At 33.7% G+C, this 19472-nt stretch overlaps 1 protein-coding gene across 1 annotated transcript in view; it reads right to left on the reverse strand.

The window, feature by feature from the left end:
- Positions 1-19186, reverse strand: part of SNTG1 (syntrophin gamma 1) — a 270738-nt gene extending 251552 nt beyond the window's left edge. Inside the window, exons 1-3 of the mRNA XM_054691914.1 lie at positions 19178-19186; positions 18261-18395; positions 1209-1265 (exon numbers count right to left, since the gene is read on the reverse strand). Coding sequence (XP_054547889.1) covers positions 1209-1265; positions 18261-18395; positions 19178-19186 — 201 coding nt within the window. The remainder of the gene's footprint in view (positions 1-1208; positions 1266-18260; positions 18396-19177) is intronic.
- Between the last annotated feature and the right edge of the window lie 286 nt (positions 19187-19472).

Raw genomic sequence — 19472 nt, forward strand, 5'->3', positions numbered from 1 at the left:
ATGAAACCAACTCTCATTGGATTTAGTTCACATTCAGCTTTTGCTCTCTCTTCATGAACTTTCTTCTACTTTTAGTGATCTGTTTAAATACCTCACAGAAAATGTAATAAGCCAAAACCAAAACAATGGTCTATTGATGAAAAAATTCCTACAGTATCTTTTCCAAATCTTGTAATTTGCTCTGTGTGTTTTCCTGGTTCTAATCGATGATAGATTAAATGAAAGTACAAAATATCTCTTAAAACACTTTATGCATTTTATATAGTAATATCCTTGTCACTTGACATAACAATCACATTGATTCTTTCTCTGTACCATTTTCATGAGGTCATCCAGAGATAACATTCAACAAATGGAAATTCTATTTTCCAAGAATATGTAACTTGAGCTGTGTTGAAATTTCATGAAATTTAAATCTAGGATGTATGATTTTCATCCAATATAAACAAAATGTCTAAGCAAACGGTCAAGATAAAGTTAAATTTCATTTAGAGATACAAACTTACAGGTTTCTAAGAAACATTTACTGTCATTCAGTTAACTATTTTAATATTTATATAATTTCCCATCCTGTTAAAATTTGCTTTATTTTAATGATGATAAATTGCAGGTATGGAATATCCTTAATAGTCAACAGTATACAAAAGGAAAAGCCCTTTAAAATTGAAAAATAAATGAAAATTAGCAACTATTTTTTATAATTAATTTATGCTAGGATAACAAATCAGATCTTAAATCTTTGTCTATATGTGTTACAATGTTATATTTTACTTTTTCTTAAATAAACAATGAAACAAAAGACAAAGATGAATGGACTACAGCTAATAAACTGTATTGTTTCTTATCAATATAAAACATGTTCTTAATTCCTTAACTGACAGATCAATAATTTTGCGCTGGATGGTTAGAAAAGAAATGTAAATTGCAGGGCTAAGTTTGATATTTAACATGAAACTAGATAAAGAAAGATAAAATTAATGAGTTATAGTCCATGTTAAGTAAGATACAATTCCCAAGTATTTTTCTAACATTTCTAAATCAAAAGTTGAATAAGTTCTGTGAGAACCTACTTAATATACCTCTGAGTCCAAATACTGAGGAATTAGCTATATTCGTATATAATTGATAATGAACAAAAATTAAAATACACAAAAATAACAAGCATTATAGCACAGCCTTTGTAAGGACAGACTGTAAAGATTAGCTACCTTTATGCTTAATCCAAATCCTCCTACAGTTTGTCTTCTAATGGTCACCGTTCTTTCCTGAAAGACAGGATTTTAAAAGTGGTTAGCAATTCCTAATACTATACTTGCACAACATTTCCTCTTCTGGGTTTTGTTCTTATTATTTAAAAGAAAATATTTGTGATAGCACAGAGCCTCCAAATATTTCAATAAATGAAATATTTATAATTTTAAAACCAAATGTTAATAATTTATTAATTATAACTATATAGATCAAGATAAAATGGATCTATATTGTTATTAAAATGCTAAACTTTTAAAAAATAAAGTATTTTAAGACATTTTGGAATCTTAACTTTTAAATCTCTTCTTGTTTTCACATTATGCATTCCTATTGGTCAAGAAATGACAAGATTCTGGTTATATATAACTCAATGTCAATGGTAGAAATTATCTTTGACAATCAAAGTTTTATCTTTTTCACTATCAAGTTTTTATTGCTTGTAGAGATGAGAGCTGAGCTGGTAGGCTGCTATGTCCCGTGATATAAATGATTCATTTATATGCCTAGAATTCAAACCGTGAATGGATCATGTTCAAAATGGATTTTACACCTAAGTATTAGTGATTATGGAATTATCAGTTTTCTTCCACAACAGAAATAATACTTCAGTCCCTGGAATATGAAACTTGAAAAATCATATAGAACCACATGTGGACACATTTTTTAATTTTCAATAAAAATTCAACATTACTCTGCATTGAGACAATCATCTTACATAATACACACTCAGGAAGTGTGCTGAGAGATTAGGAAAGCTTTTATTGACAACATTCTACACTTATTTTTAATCTCCTCATGTTCTTGACAGTTTCCCTGTTCAGAAAGAGTTGAGATACCACCCTTTTTCTTTTGCATCTGTGGTAGAGAGTTGTCAACTGATCCCCAAATCTCCATAAATGTCTGATTCATTTGGCTATATTACCCATTACCAAATCTAAATGCTCTTGCTTTACTGAGTGAATTATCTCTTCTAATTTTAATTTTCTTCTTATTTATACATTTTTACATCATTGTTCATTTTTAAACAATGCTTGCTTCCCCCCGCACACCTCAGGTGTAGTCCCCACAGAATTTCCTTCACCAGTGGACCCATGCACCATCATGACAGTCCCCTGTGAATTCTTTCTTATTGGTTTTGTAGGGGAGTTATGTAAAACAGATATAATTTAAAAATAACTAAAAGAACATATGAAATACCTGTTCTTGTGGCTTTTTCTAAGCACTTTAATAAAATATTAAATCTCATCATTTTACCAAAGGTATAATGTACTTTCATTCAGTCAAATATTTAGATTTCATAAATAAAAGCAAAATTATGCTTAAAGAAGATGATTGTAATAACAGAATGTGGGGTTTTTAAGTCAGTCATTTTGAATTTGAAACTTAATCCTATTCATTGTAGATTAATTTATATATTTTAAAATCATTTTTAAAGATTTATTTATATATGCATAAAAGAACTGGGGTACAGCCCAGAGGTGCGGGAGGTGAGAGGATTCACCAGAGACAGAGTGGGGAATAGAACAGGTGGACTGACTGAAAAACACTGCTGAGGGAAGCAGGCGAGTCAGGAGAGGTCTGCTGTGCCACATGGTTTTCTCCCTGACCAGCCAAGGATTGAACTCGTGTTGCAGAGGCTACAGATAGCTTCATAGTGTTGTGCTTAACACCTTGCATAACCAAGGAGGCCCCTAAAAATCAATTATTTACTAATCAATAGTATTTAATAAAACAAATTTTTTTTTAATTTTAACCATGTGCTAAGGAATTTGGTCTATTTTTAAATGATAGGTTTTACATGTTATCTAGACATATTTTCAAGCCAACACTAAACTTATATTCATGCAAATAAATGTATAACATCATTATAATTTACGCAAGCAAACTTAAACGTAAAATATGCTTTTCATATTAAATAATACAATAGACTGTATTTTTTTTGTTCAAAAGCTCATTGTTATGTCACTTCCTTTTGGTGGAGTCACAAGGTTTAAAATGAGGAAAGTATGACAAGATGTAGTGTTTTTTTTTAAACTTACATTGGGAAATGTGTGCTTATAAATATACCTGCATTTACAAAAACAAAAATGAAGGTTAACACATGTGTGACACATATACAAAATACAAATTAAAATGACTTGAATATGGGCCTCCTTGATGGTGCAGGGGTTAAAGACAGTACGACCAAGCTATTGCCAGACACTGCAACAGGAGTTTGATCCCAGGCAGGCCAAAAGCAACCGACATGGCACAGTCGACCTCTCCTGTCGCTCCTGCTGCTCCCTTCAGCAGTGTCTTTCAGTAGATCTGCTCCCCACACTCTCTCTGGTGAATCCTCTCACTGCCATTCTTCTGGCTTATACCCCAGTTCTTGTATGCATAAATAAATATTTTAAAAATAAAATAAAATAACTTGAATACATAATGAAAATGTTCTTTAACTGAATTGGACAAGAGCAATTGATTAAATGATCTTTATTTATGCTCCATTTAATGATTAGCTAAAGGGAGGTAATACATTGCAACAATATCTACATAGAATTCAGAGACCTCAAAGTCACAGTGACTCAAAAATATACACAAGTTTATAAATTTGGCAAATTATTCAAATGGCGTGAGATATGTAACTTGGTGATAAATAATACATACACACAGCTTTATTTGGAGGATCCATGTCCATTAAGGACCATAGCTTATAGTAGTAGAAACTAAATGAACACAAACACACACAACCGCACACATAATGTGCTAGTTTTAAAAAGAATTCTCACTTAGTACTGACATTTAATTATATAATTTACATTTATATACCTCATATTCCAATATTTATATCACAAAGTATGTCAAATACTAAAAGACTCAGAGATAGGACAATTGAATGGTTGTAATTGTTCTTAAAATGTATGGTAGTATACTACACATTACCATACTATCCTATATATATAGTATATGTAGTTTACTGTAGTATACTATATATAATTTATATTTAAAATACTGTGTATGTTTTAACTAAATGGGAACCAAAATATTCACATTATCAAAAAAGTTGCTATTATATAATCCAGGCATATACATTTTTGAGGCATGTATTTTAAAAAAGGAGAAAAGAAAGAAATGAGAACAATATAAAAACTGGAGAAATTATCATCCAGAATTGTTTGCACTGATTTTCTGTAACAGAAACAAGATATGTAAGAAAAGAGGTGCTATAATTAGCACTTTTTGATAGTTCAGGAAGAGTGAATGAACTTAAAGAAATGCTAATAAATGACAATCTCTAATTATCAAAAAATTGATTATGTGTATTTATAGCTCTCATTACTTACTGATATTATGATAATTAAAATACACTGTGCCTTTGACTTTTTTTTTCACTGCAGTTTCCTGGGAGCTGAGATTAGTATTGTTCACAGTTGTATGCCAAGCACTTAGCATAGGCCTTAAAAATATGTTAGTACTTATGTGTTACATTAACAAAGAGGTTATTTTGCAAATGCTTTTTTCAAGTAATCTTCACAATAGCCCACTGGTATAGATAATGTTTTCCTAATTGCAGATTAAAACAGTGAAATATTATACACCTATTACAATAACAAAAATCTAAAACATTGACAATATCAGATGCTGGCAAAATTCTCATCAAGAGGAATTTTTACTCTTTCTGGTTGGATTTCAAACAAGATTTTGGTAGTTTTCTACACAGGTAACTATAATCTGAATATGCAATCTAGAGTTGTATTCCTAGTTATCTATTCAACTAATTTTAAAATTCATGTTTACATCAAGCCTGCATGCAAGTGTTAAAAGCAGCTTTGCTTTATTAATAATTGGCAAAAACTGAAAGTGACAAAACGTTCTTCAATATGTAAATGGATAAAGCAAAGAAAACAAACAAAAAACACTGTTACATTTATATAATGAAATATTCTATAATAAAAAGAACGAACTATCCATCTATAAAGAGACATGGGGAAACGTTAAACGTACATTAGTGAATAAAAGAAGCCATTCTGAAAAGGATACATACCCAGACTCCATTTAGACAACATTGTGGAAAGGCAAAACTACAGTGACAATAACATGATCAGTGGTGACTAGGAGTTCAGAGAAAAGGAGGGAAATTTGAAGAGATAAATTTAGCACAGAGGATATAAAGGGAAATGAATGGAGCCTCCTTGGTGACCTTGGGTTAGGTCCCAGCAGTACCACTGCTATAGCCAGATTTCTATCCCAGACAGGGAGTTAACCCACATTTGAAACAGACATCTGTCCCACCCATGACTCCTCTTTGCAGTGTATTGCATTAAAACTGCTTGTTCTGCTCCTCACTCTGTCTCTGGTGAATCCTTTCACCCGGCCCCCATCCCATACCTTAGGTCTACACCACAGTTCTTCTATGCAATAAATAAAGATTTTTAAAATGTAAAGGCAAATGAATGATATTTATTCTTTACACAATCATGGATGCATGGCACTATGCATTTTTCAAAATTTGTAATACTTTAAAAGACAAGGAGTAAACCTTCATATATACAAATTTAACATTCATTTACTAAGTTAGGATATCCAGGGAAAGAATTCAAATTGTGTGGGTCTCCCTCTTGGTGCAAGGGGTTGACTCAGCACTGTGAAGCTGTCAGCAGTCACTGAAACATGGGTTTGATACCCAGCCAGGGAGGTGACACACATGGCCCAGCAGACCTCTCCTGTCCTGCCCGCTGCTCCCCTCAGTAGGGTATTTCAGTCAATCTGCCTGTTCTGCTCCCCACTCTGCCTCTGGTAAATCCTCTCACCCCACCCCCACACCTCTGACCTGTACCCCAGTTCTTGTATGCATAAACAAATAAATCTTTTAAAAAATAAAATTGTGATGAAATAATCTAACTTCATTAAAAGTATGTATTACTACCTCAATAAAAAGAATGGGTTGGAGAGGAATGGGGGTTAGGGGAATATGAGGTAGGGGCATAGCTGTGCTAACCTAGGTAACTGGAAATGCATTCAGTCTGTAAAATAAATGGTTAAAATCTAAAGATCAAAGGAAAAGCTCATAGCACTAGATTTTAGCTCATACAATTGTTTCACATGAGGGAATAAGGTAACAATTCTAATAATTTGAAAATATTGACTTCTGTCCACTCTAAATCAAATACCTCTTCCTCTTTCAACTTAAAATCTTTCCATGATAGACCCCAATTTCCTCACTACAAATCCTATCAAATACTTTCCTACCTATGTAGCTGCAAGGGTAACTAGAATGATTAATACAAACTCCCTGGCCTCCAGGGACTCATGGTCTTTTGGAGGCAGTAAACATGCCAAGAGAGAAGTGCAATACATGTCATGTTAGTAACAAAGAGAGCAATATAAACTGGTCAAGGAGAGATGCCATTTATCTTTAAGTGTGTGAAGTCAATGTCAGCTTTGCTTGTTTTGTGCTTTATGCTAAAAATCATGTGATCCTTGTCTTGATGGTGTTTTTAAGAGCAAATCTAACTGAACTTTTCAAATTCAGATTTTGTCTTACTCCTCTCTTAAATCATAAATTTTTCCTTATATTTGTCCCTTAATGATGACACCGCAACTTACAATGCCACTTTCCCTATGAGTTTGTACTTACCACATCACATCCTGCCCCACTCCACCTCGTAAACAACTTGACCCATAACTCAGATCCTTGATTAATGAATGTTCTTTCAAAGCTTGCCTTTTTGTACACACTTCATCTTCTGCTTAGGAGTTCTAACCTCCATGGATATATTGCAAATTCTGCCTATTATTTAAGACATTATTCATTAGCTACTTCATCCGGGAATCAGTCCCTCACTTATACCTCTGTATTTTGTGCTATCACCATTTCTATACATACCAACATTGTAGAATGTTTCATGTTCATGAACATAAAATATTTGAGACGCTGCTCTGTGTCAGAGATTGCATAGTCTGTTTTACATGGATTAACTAATCAATCCTTGCTCGATAAGACTTATGTTTTTATTCCCATTTATATGATTTACATATAAGAAAATGAAATCAATTTTATTATTTTCCTCAGTTACTTATATGGAATCTGAGATTGCTGAAATAGTAACTCTAATAACCTGACCTAAAACTAGTATAATTGTAACATCCATACTTTGTCTTTTTATTTGGATTCATATTCACTTAAAATCTGGGGCCAGTTAAGATATGTAGGTGTTTATTTATACATTCGTCCTTAAATATTTATGCCTGTGACAACTAATAAAAGATAATTGGACAGGGATTAGTAGTATTTTTCTTTTGAAAATGCATTATTTTCTTGGATAATTTTGTGACACACATGTATTGTCTACAATTGAAGATACTAACTCTGTTCATAGAAATTGAAATAATTAAGTTTATTGCAAAAAATATGATTTTGTTATTTGAAAATGGTGAACACAAAAGGGACTTTTAAATGCATTATTAAAAAGGAACATACTCAGAATCATTTGGTGATTATATACTCATCAAAGAGAGGAGACAACAATACAAACCAAATAAATTAGCCATCTAGATTTATATGATATGGCTTATAAATAAGGTTTTGTAACTGGGGGCTGAAGCCTAAGATTGTTACAGGTGGTGTCCCCAGGAGGGGGTTGCTGGTGAGAGGGATAGTCCCAAGGGAAATGCGAACAAAGTATGGGTAGGTGGAGACTCTGATATGAAATATGAGGAACTGCAAAAATAGCCCCCATGATTCAGTGTTCAGGATTCAGTGTTTGGGATTTCAGCATTTTAGGATCTTCAATGACACTGAGGTCAGCCATTTCTGTCCCCACTGTGCCAATCCTCCAGAAGGCTGCTGTGGGCCTCTGAAGGACATGGAGAGGCTTCCAGCAGCCAGCCTAAGAGAAGAAAAGTTCAGAGGCTTTGCAGGTAACCAAGAGACTAAAACTGTTCCCAGTTTTGCTGCTGTTACAGCCTGAAGGGAAGGTGAAGACACAGAGCTAGTCACCTCACTTAGATGCATGAGTGTGGCTGTTCGTTGGGTACTTCAGCTGCTGCAGCTGCTGTTTTGAGTGTTACTTTTCTGGTGCTGTGCTAAGGCTTCTTAGAAGCTCCGGGAGCTTCTCCTGGTGTGTCTTCTCCTGTTTTAGTAGGTTGGATCCTGGCCTGTCATCTGGTTTCCATGTGCTCCAAAGCTCCCAGGGGTGGGAAAAGCCATCTTGGGAGCATTTGTGTTGAGGACTTTAAAACACTGGAGACTGCTTCATGTGAGGTAAATGGCCATTTGTGGCCTCAGTAACTCTTTGTTTTCCCTGGCTTGTTATATAAATCACATTATTGTTCTCTGAACCTAAGTAGACTTGCAATTTTACATGTGGTTAAACTCTGACAGTTACCAGTAAATTATTTGGGCAGTGTCCTTGGCCAGTTTTAGTGCCCCTTGCTGCTCTTTATCAGTATAATCAATTTATTGTGTGTATACCTAGCATGAAAACCATAATAGGACATATAAATTAGAATATTAAATGCATATATATTATTGTGACCACTTGCTATCCTGTATGTTCAAGTATTTAACTCACTTATTTCAAAAAATGCATTTTTTAATTAACATACTTATATTTTAGTAATATGAATGCAAGTATTGTAATACAGTCTGGGCTTATTTGGATGTTTCATTACAAAGACTCAGTGACAATAAGCTGCAAAATTAATACAATAAAAGAACAATATTTTGGTCTTAAAAATAAAATATTGAGATTTGTCTATAAATTTGCTTTTTTATGTAAGAAGAAAATTTTATTGAAAATCAATCACTGCAAGGATAAATAAAAGCTGATGGTGCACAATAGATCGATGTCTTTAAAAATATTAATTTAACATGTTAGGCATAACAATGACTTTATGAGAAAAATTTCATCAGTTTAAAAGATGTTCTCTTACCAGTGCAATTACTGCTCTTGTGCTGAATATTACCATTCAATTATTTATTTGCCTTTGGAAGATTCAACTAACAGCACCAATATTGATCGTACCTTCTCTGCCTTAATTAAAGTTGTTGCTAGCAATCACTAGATTTGGTACAGCTACAATGCTTCTACAATGTTTACATCAGAACTGTCCCACCATGGGAACTTAATGCTGCAGCCAACACAACCATGTCTGGAGATAGTATTTTTACTCAAAGCACAATCTAGAGAATGGTCATATCTACTGCAACTCATGCACTGGGAAAATTAGGAACACCAGTGACTCTATCATCAGTGGTTATTGGTTATTTACAAGAAAAAAAAAACACATCAGAACAGGATATAAAGTTTTCCATCATGGTCTTATAAACTTGAATGTATAACAATAACAGAGAAAGATTCTCTATAGTTTCAAAAGCCAGATGTGTGTACCTTATTATATTACATAATCACAATTATTTGAACCATAATTGTCTACTTATATGTGTGTTTTTAATTTTTAGAAGTACTTATAGTCTCCCCTTTCCTAATCTTATTTGCAGTGCATTTAGAATGATTGTCTTCCAAATAAAAGAACGTGTGAAAAAGGAGAACAGAATCAAAATACTATCCACAACTTCATTAATAATGAATGTAAAAGAGAATAGTATTCAAACAACAACTTCTGTGTCACCTTTACTTATTCATAATCCTTTTTCCCTTTAAAATGGATTCAGCGGGCCTCCCCGGTGGCGCAGCGGTTGAGCGCTGGGTTGCGAAGCTGCCCGCGGCCTCTGCGGCGCAGGTTCGATCCCCGGCTGCTCCCCAGCCACCGGAGGAGGGTCCCACATGGCGCGCAGACCTCTCCTGCCGCCCGCTGCTCCCCTCAGCAGTGTGCTTCGGTCCTTCTGCCTGCTCTGCTCCCCGCTCTGGCTCTGGTGAATTCCCTCACCCTCCCGCGTTTCTGACTGTACCCAGTGCATGTATAAACAAACAAACAAACAAACAAATAAATAAATAAAAGACGTGCCTCTTTAAAAAAAAATAAATAAATAAAATAAAATGGATTCAGGGAAATAAAATGCATTTACTTAGAATATATCTAATTTTATAGCATGTTCTAATAGGTACTAGTCTAACTGTTGACATGAGATTACTTTGTAGAAGTTTGCATATATATATATATATATATATGCACATACAAAACATATACACACAACATATATATACAACATATATATATACACATCGTATAATAACACATATGTATGTTGTGTGTTGTATGACAGATAAATATACACACACAGAGCACACGTATATGTGTGTGTTGTGTGTGTGTTTGTGTGTTGTATGTCAGATTCTGATTCTGTATTAAATGTCTGACTGAGATAGAGAAAAGTATGTTTATGTATATGTGTGTGTATATGCACACATGCATACATATTTAAGGCTATATTCCCCATCCTTCATGACTTAATTGAAATTTAGCACCAGTGATGGCACTATCTATTCTTGCAGTGATCTCTGTCCTTATCAATTTTTCCACAGGTAATATACCTTACCTTAAACAGTTCTACATCCTTTTCACACCCATGTGGGAATTAACACTAACTCCTTACTCTAAAGTTAAAGGCATATGAATGCTATTTTAAGGAAATTACAGTTTCTTTTTTGTTGTATTTATTTGTTTGTTTATTTATTTATTTATTTTTGAATTTATTTATTTATACAAGCCAGAGGTGCGGGAGGGTGAGAGAATTCACCAGAGAAGAGCAGGGAGCAGAATAGTCAGAGGGATCAAAATACACTGCTGAGGGGAGCAGCAGGCGAGACAGATTTCCATGTGGGAATCTCCCTGGCTGGCCTGGAATTGAACTGGCACCACAGAGGCTGCAGACAGTTTCACAGCACTGTGTTGAATCTGCTGTGCCACCGGGGAGGCCCTGGAAATTACAGTTTCACTGGTGAATTTATTAATTGTATTTTTTTCTCCCACAAGAACAGCTAAAGAAAGTTGTTTTGTTTTGTTGATTCTAAATTCTACCAATGCCTTCTAGATCTCTGTTGAGTTACTGATTATATTGTTGTTAAATAACTGCTAGTTTGGCCTTATTTGAAATTTAATCTCTAAGATTTTCTTATATTCCCCCTACAACTTTGAATCCTATGTCTCTTTCTATGATAAAATATGTATCCATCTTATATTGACTTTACCCTCATTGGCCTTCTAAAAATATATCATCAATATTTAAATTAATAACATAGGCTAAATTTGATTTGCTCTTAAGGCAGCATTGAAGGGGATAGTGTCTGTAGGGTTGCCACCACTCTCTGATTTAGAGTTGTAGATAATTTGGGGGGATGGCAGTGACTGAATATTTATTTTCTGACCTCAAGGGCAGATGATGGCTTTCTCTGCTGCTAACTGAAACTTTAACATGTTTTATTCAACAACATTGATGTATGATTCTAATCAGCAGGCAATATATTATCTTCATTTACAGATATTGCACAATTGCTGGTTGAATTTTGTTATCGTTTCCAAACTATCATAAAAGGAAAACATGTTGTCTAATCTGAACTCAGTGTGAAAACTTCAATGAAATTGTCTCAATAAATTATATAAGATGTTTCAGAAAAACAGTTGATATATGTGAGCAAAAATCTAGCCATCTACTTTAGGGGTCTAGTCTCTATATTGTTTTATAGTTTGTATGTTACCAATTACAAAATATTTGTTATTTGTATGAGGTAGGGATTAGGTGTATTTTTTTCTTTTCTCACAGACATATTGCAATGTTTTAGTTCTGTTTATTGAAAATATTTCATTCTACCTTTGAACTGATTTGACATTTGTCACAGAGCAATTGGGCAATGGTTAGAAGGAACATGGACAGTTCATTTCCTCCCCTTTTACATAAGATACTTAAAAACCAGGACATTTAAAGTAAAATGTGTAGGGCCTCCCTGGTGGCGCAAGGGGTTGAACTCAGCACTGTGAAGCTGTCTGGAGCCTCTGCAGCATGGGTTCAATCCCTGGCTGGCCTGGGAGCTGCCCACATGGCTCAGCAGACCTCTCCTGACTAGCCCCCTGCTCCCCTCAGCAGTGTTTTTTAGTACATCTGCCTGTTCTGCTCCTCACTCTGTCTCTGGTGAATCCTCTCACCCTCAGCACCTCTGGCCTGTACCCCAGTTCTTGTATGCATAATTAAATAAATCTTTAAAAAATAAAAATAAACTGTGTATATGTGTTATTTAGGAAGTCAGGAAAGACTAAGATTCAGAAAGACCAGAGCAGATCTCTAGTGGATATCTAAGTCTAATCCCTGGCACAAAGACAATTTACAAAATTAATGAGAATGAAATGAATTAACAAATGCAGCAAACCCTGGAGATGGAAAATAATTTATTTCCAAAATTACCTCATTAGAATCCAAATGTCCGGTTTCAATAACAACAACAAACAAAAATCACAAAGCTTAAAAAAAAAAAAAAAACACAGGAAATTATGATCCATTCAAAGGTGATGTTTCTTCTTAAGTACATATGAAATATTTTCCTGAATAAACCACATGCTAGACCACAAATAAAATCTCACTATATTTTAAAAGACAGAGTGCATACAAAGAACTGTCTCTAATCACAATGGGATATAGTTAGAAATCAGTAACAGAAATAAGAATGACTTTCACAAATTTGTACAACTTAACAACATACTCTTCAGCAAAATATGGGTAAATCAGCAAGAAATCACAAAGGAAAATAAAAATACAGGAGAATGAAAATGAAGTTGCAACATACCAAAACAAACTGAATACAATGCAAGCAGTACCAAGAGGGTAAATTTCAATTGTTAAAATTTGAAACTAGCCCTTGAAAGAAGAATATAGAACTGAGACATTCAAAGGGGAAGGAAAAGGAGAAGATGAAGTGTCAGTGTGGGAGGAACTCAATGGACTATGGGTGCTTTGGTGGTGGAAGCACTATGGTAATATCATTGCAAGGAGGGATTCATATACTTTCAAAATGCAAACAACAATATAAACCAACATTACCTCAACAACAACAACAAAAGAACAAAATCATAAAAAAGGTAAACCTCATATAAACAACGCAATTTTACTACTTAAGGAAATAGAAAAAGAAAAACAAACTAAGCCCAAAGCTAGCAGAAGGTGAGATAACATCATAGTTAGACCAGAAACTGAGAAAATAGTAAATGGAAAAGCAACAGGAAGAAAAATAAATGAAATTAAAAGTTAGTTCTTAGAAAAGATTATTAAGAATATAAGTGTTTGTCTAGATTGGCTAAGTAAGACTGAAGATTCTAATTTATAATATCAGAAATAAAAATGAGTATATCACCATCAATTTTTGGAAATAAATTGATACCTTGGATAGCTTGGATTAAATTGGTGGTTTCTTAGAAATGCAAAGTCTACAAAGACCGCATCAATAAAAAATAGAAAATGTGAGTATACTTAATACTAGTAAGCAGGCTGAACCAGTAGTTAAACATATTCTAAAAAATAAAAGCCCTGAATCTGATAGTTTCACTGGTGATTTCAAGCAAATATTTAAGGATGAATTAATATCAATTTTTCTCAATTCTTCCACAATATTGAAGAGGTTGAAAAACCTCCTAACTCAATGTTTTGAAGCCAGCAGTCACATGATACTAGAAAAAGACATTATAAGAAAAGAAAGCTACAGAATTGGGCCTCCCTGGTGGCGCAGTGGTTGAGCACTGGGCTGCAAAGCTGCCTACAGCCTCTGCAGCACCAGTTCAATCCCTGGCTATCAGCGAGGGTCCCGCATGGCGCGCAGACCTCTCCTGCCACCTACTGCTCCCCTCGGCACTGCATTTTGTCAGTCTGCCTGTTCTGTTCCCCACTCTGGCTCTGTTGAATTCTCTCACCCTCCTCCGCTTCTGACTGTACCCAGTGCTTGTATAAAGAAACAAATAAATCTTAAAAAAAAAAAAAAGAAAACTACAGAACTAATAACCTTTGTGATCATTGTCAAAAATGTCCTCAATGAAATACCCACAAAGTAAATTCAGCAGCATATTAAAGTAATTATACACCCTAATTATGTGGGATGTATTTCTAGAATGCAAATATGTTCCAACATATGTCACTCAATCAATGAAATGTTCCACAGTAACAGAATGAAGGAATGCACAGTAGACAATCATTTCAGTTGAAGGAGAAAAAACTTTTGACAAGTTAAGCACACTTTCATGACAAGTTAGTACTCTCCCAACACTCAGCAAACTAGGAATAATAGGAAACTACCTCAATATAATACTGTGTATACAAAATCCACAGATAAGATTATAAAGGTAAAGGACAGAAAGTTTTATTCTAAGATCAAGGCAAGGATGCCTACTTTTACCACATCTATTAGACAGAGTACCACAAATTCTAGTTAGGTAAATCAGGCAAGAAATCGGGGGGGTGGGAAATTATCCAAATTCCTCTGCATAGTAGTAAGATACAAGGCAGACACATCAAAATCAGTTGCATTTCTATGTGTACAAGGAACACTCTGAAAACTAAGAGAATAATCCCATGTACAGTAGCATCCACAACAATGAAATATTTTGTAATTAAAAATCAAGGAACTCAAAGATTTATACAATAAAAGCTATAAACATTGTTAAACAGGTTAAAAAATAGATAAATGAAAATATATCATTTTCAAAGATTAGAAGGCTTAATGCTGATAAGATGTCAATAGTATCTAAAATGAGCTACCAATTCAATATCACCATCAAAATTTCAATGTAATTTCTACAGAAATGGGAAAATAAGTCCTAAAATTTATATGGAATCTCATAGAACTCCAAGTACCCAAAATTGTCTTAAAAAAGACAAAACTGAACAAAACATACTTCACGATTTCAAAATTTACCACAAATCTACAGTAATCAAACCAGTGTACTGACTGACATAAAGATAGACATATAAAGCAATGGAACAGAATAGGATGACCATGTGTAGTCAAATAATTTTCAACAAGGGTGCCAAGACCCACACTATTAGGAAAACTGAATATATATCCCAAAAGAATAAAATTGACCCTTACAAATGCAAAAATTAATTCAAAATTTATCAAATTCATAGATATGAGAAAAAACTGGGAAAATATTCATGATCTTGGACTTGGTGATACTTTCTTGGATAAAATAGTAAAAGTACGGCCACCTATAGAAAGACAATCATGGCTTCATCAAAATTAAAAACTTTCTTTTACAGGAAACAGTCATCAAAGTAAAAAGGCAGTCCACAGAGTGGGAGAAATATTTATAAATCAAATAGCTGATAAAGGATTAAACCGAAAAGTAGCCTGGTATTAATTACCATTTTATCCAGCAATTTCACTTCTTGGAACATACATAAAATTATTATTGACTTAGATATTTATACTTCCATGTTCACAGCAATGTTATTAAGGCCAAAAGATGGAAGAAACCCAAATGTTCAAAGTAAACAAAATGTATACATGCAATAGGTTATTATTTATTATTGTAAAGAAGCAAAATTGTATTGTATGCTACAATATAGATGATCATTGAAGTCATCATGTTAAGTGAAATAAGTTAGACAAAGAAGTGAAAATATTGCATCCTTCCACATAGTATTATTTGGCCAGAATATTTACTAAAGAGAGACAGAAAGTACAATAGTTGCTACTGGGGAATGTGAAGCTGGAGTTATTGTTTCATTTGTACAATATGGGATGATGAAAATTCTGGAGATGGATATTGCAAAGTAATATAAATGTATTCAATGTCACTAATCTGTACACTTAAATTTGTTAAAAAGGTGAATTTTATTTATGTATAGTTTACCACAATTTAAAAAGGAATTGACCACATAAGTGTTCAATTATAAGTTTGGGTGTATTGCTGTATTATTTATAATGGTCAACTGATACACATCCTATATATATGATAATATCACAATGTGTTATTATAATTTTATAGTTTGTTCTGAAATCAGGAAGTGCAAACATTCCAAATTTGTTCTAATTCAAGATTGTTTTGACTATGCTAAGTACTTCACATTTCCATGAAATTTTTAGAATCAGCTTGTAAACATCTGTAAAAATATTTTGGGGTTTAGGGCCTCCCTGGTGGCACAGCAGTTGAGCTCTGGGTTGCGAAGCTGCCCACAGCCTCTGCAGCGCTGGTTGGATCTCCAGCTGCTCCCCAGCCATGGGAGGAGGGTCCCACATGGCGCGCAGACCTCTCCTGCCGCCCGCTGCTCCCCTCAGCAGTGTACCTCGGTCCTTCTGCCTGCTCTGCTCCCCGCTCTGGCTTTGGTGAATCCTCTCACCCTCCTGCACTTCTGACTGTACCCAGTGCTTGTATAAATAAATAATCTTTAAAAAAATATTTTGGGGTTTGATTGTTATTTTATATTTGGAAAGATGCAAATAAGTACCAGTATATAACTTTTAATTTATAATTAAAATGATTCTCAATATCTTTCCACTTATTTGTCAATTTGTTTTCTTTCTCTTCATCTCCATTTTATAGTTTTTAAGATACAAGGTATATACAAATTTTTAAAAATTTATTCCTGTATATTATTTATTTCTAAATGTATTGTGAATTACATATTAGTTTTGCTTATTGTAAATAATAGAAATATATTTACTTTGGACATTATCATTATTTACAATAACCTTGCTTAAATATGCATGTTGTTCTAATTTTTTTCTTGCAGATTTCTTGAGCTTTTCTCTGTCATTCAGATGACATTTACTAACAATGCTGTTTTACCTCTCCCTTTTCATTTTTTATAGTGTATAGCCAAAATAATATTGAATAATATAAAGCAAGATAACTACAGTGTTAGTGAGAAATGTTCATTAGGTGCTTATCTGATGGTAGTGAGGAAGGGAGGAAGGGACTATTATTTTATTAATTTAAAGGAAGAAAGGGAAATCCTGGGGTAACATTTTAATAACCAAGACAGACCCATGAATCAGAGTATAAATGATCTATGACAAAAGAATAGCTAACCGTCCTCAAAATATCCAATCTCTTTATTTAGAGAGAGCCTGTTTATTTAGGGCCTGTTGTGACTCCCACCCATCATATGTTAATGAGAAGTGAGGTGAAAACCCACCCATAGCATTAGTCACCACCAACAAAACACTCCAGGTAAGTTTATGAATAAACTAAAAATTAAATTTTCATACTTAATAGATACAGATGACTGGGAAATCCAGGAACTATTTTAAAACTTGTAATTTTCTACTGAGATCACATATGGGGACACTGTTAAGGTGATGAATTTAATTTTATATCACAACAAATGATAAACCCTAAAACTTGTCCTGTTTTATGATAATTTTTAATCCAATATAATCCAATTTTACTTAAGGACATCTTTACAGTTGCACTTTAGTGTGCAAAACAATAAATTTTGAGTTATAATTTATTACTCTAAATCTGGATTAACAATCACAGTGTAATATGTCAACCAGTTAGAGCATTGGATGCAATTTACAAAAAAACAGCATAATTTTCTCAGGTAGCTCCACAGAATTATCCATACATGATTCCCTGTGCATAGTATTGGTATTGCGTTCAATGACTACTACCTAAAGTTTCTTGCTTCCCAAATGCTGAGAGAGGAGCTTCACTTTTGCAACACCTCCAAAAGTTCAATGAAATACAAGACCAGAGCAGGGAAATTACTATACACTTGTTTCATTTAGTTCTCTGTGTGCAAAACTTGAATATAAACCCTTAAGATCAGAAACCACAAGTGTCCCTCCAGTCACACACTGTCATGACTGGAAATCAAGGAGACTCACAGGTGGGAAAGGCACTAAATAAAATATGGCTGTGGACCCAGGATAGGTGCTTATGCAAGGATTGCTTACTTAAAATGCAAACAAAAACTACATGAAGAACAATTGATTAGATTCTGAAAGTAAAAGAAAACTATGTTAATACTTTTCTGTGAGTAAACAATTTGATTAACTAAAAAAAAAAAAAAAAAAAAAAAAAAAAGAAAGAAAGAAAAAAGAAAAGAAAAGAAATTCAACAGAAGGAAATTTACTTACACCAGAATAGAAAGGCTCACCAGACACACATATCACATCCTGTTCCTGGATCATCAAAATATCTTTGGCTAGGTGTAGTCGGACTTTGAAAGGCTCCTGATTACCATCCTGCAGCAAACAAATCCCTGTCTTTGTCTTCAGACAAAAAGAAAAGAGCAAGACAGAAAACAAAAATACACTGAGTTTATAGATTAAAACGTTATAGCCTAATTGCAGTAAAATATCATGAATAATATTTGAGAACTAAGGAAATGTACTTTCATGAGTCTGAATTTAATATGTAATAAAGGTGCAGTGAAAACCATAACCATTTCACATAGAGTAGACCTCAGATAATGGGAGATTATGCTAGAAAATTCACAGAGAAATTTGGAGACTAGGGATTCTAGCTTATAAAATATATTTGAAAAATAATATTTCATTTAAAATTTATAATATAATTTTTGTAATAGCTTTATTGAGAAAAAATCATATTATATGCAATTCAACCATTTAAAGCATACACTTCAGTGATTTATAGTGCATTCATTCACATTTGCTCAGCCATCACTATAATAAATTTCACATCATTCCTGTCACTCTAAAATAAAAAAAAAAAAAACAACCTCACTCTTTTCTGTCTCTATCACAGATATTAAATCTGAAGACACATCAACTTTCCATCATCTCTAGCCTTCATTAATCCTTCATTCCAAGTTAACAAGGTGCGCACATGCGCACGCGTGAGCGCACACACACATACACACACACACACATACGATTTATACAAATGATAGAACCGGGAAGTGGAATTTACTACTTAAATTAGCATAGTTTAAAATAGAGGTGATTTAAGACCCAAGATTTTTGATTCATAATCCTCAGTTTTAGCTTGACACATTTTTGGAAATTTTAACTACATAACTTTTAATCAGCACCTTCGTCATCACTGGAAGTGTCCATGACTTTGTCACTCCTTGAAGCACGTCAGTGTTTATTCTCAGTGTCACTGAGTTTATTCTCAGTGTCAGTTTATTCTCAGTGTCACTGAGAAAAATAGTAATATCCCTCTACAAGTGCACTTAACATTCTTATTTGTCAGAAATACAAAAGAAAATTCCCTTGAGAAAGAGTATAAACTCTAGTTGTTTTTTTGCACTAAATGTCAACAGGAAGTAGGAAGTGACTATTTCAGCAAATATATTTTCATTTCATCATTATTAAGTCCTTCCT

This window comes from Talpa occidentalis, unplaced genomic scaffold (assembly GCF_014898055.3).
Source record: "Talpa occidentalis isolate TD23 unplaced genomic scaffold, MPIMG_talOcc4v2.1, whole genome shotgun sequence".
Taxonomy (NCBI): Eukaryota; Metazoa; Chordata; class Mammalia; order Eulipotyphla; family Talpidae; genus Talpa; species Talpa occidentalis.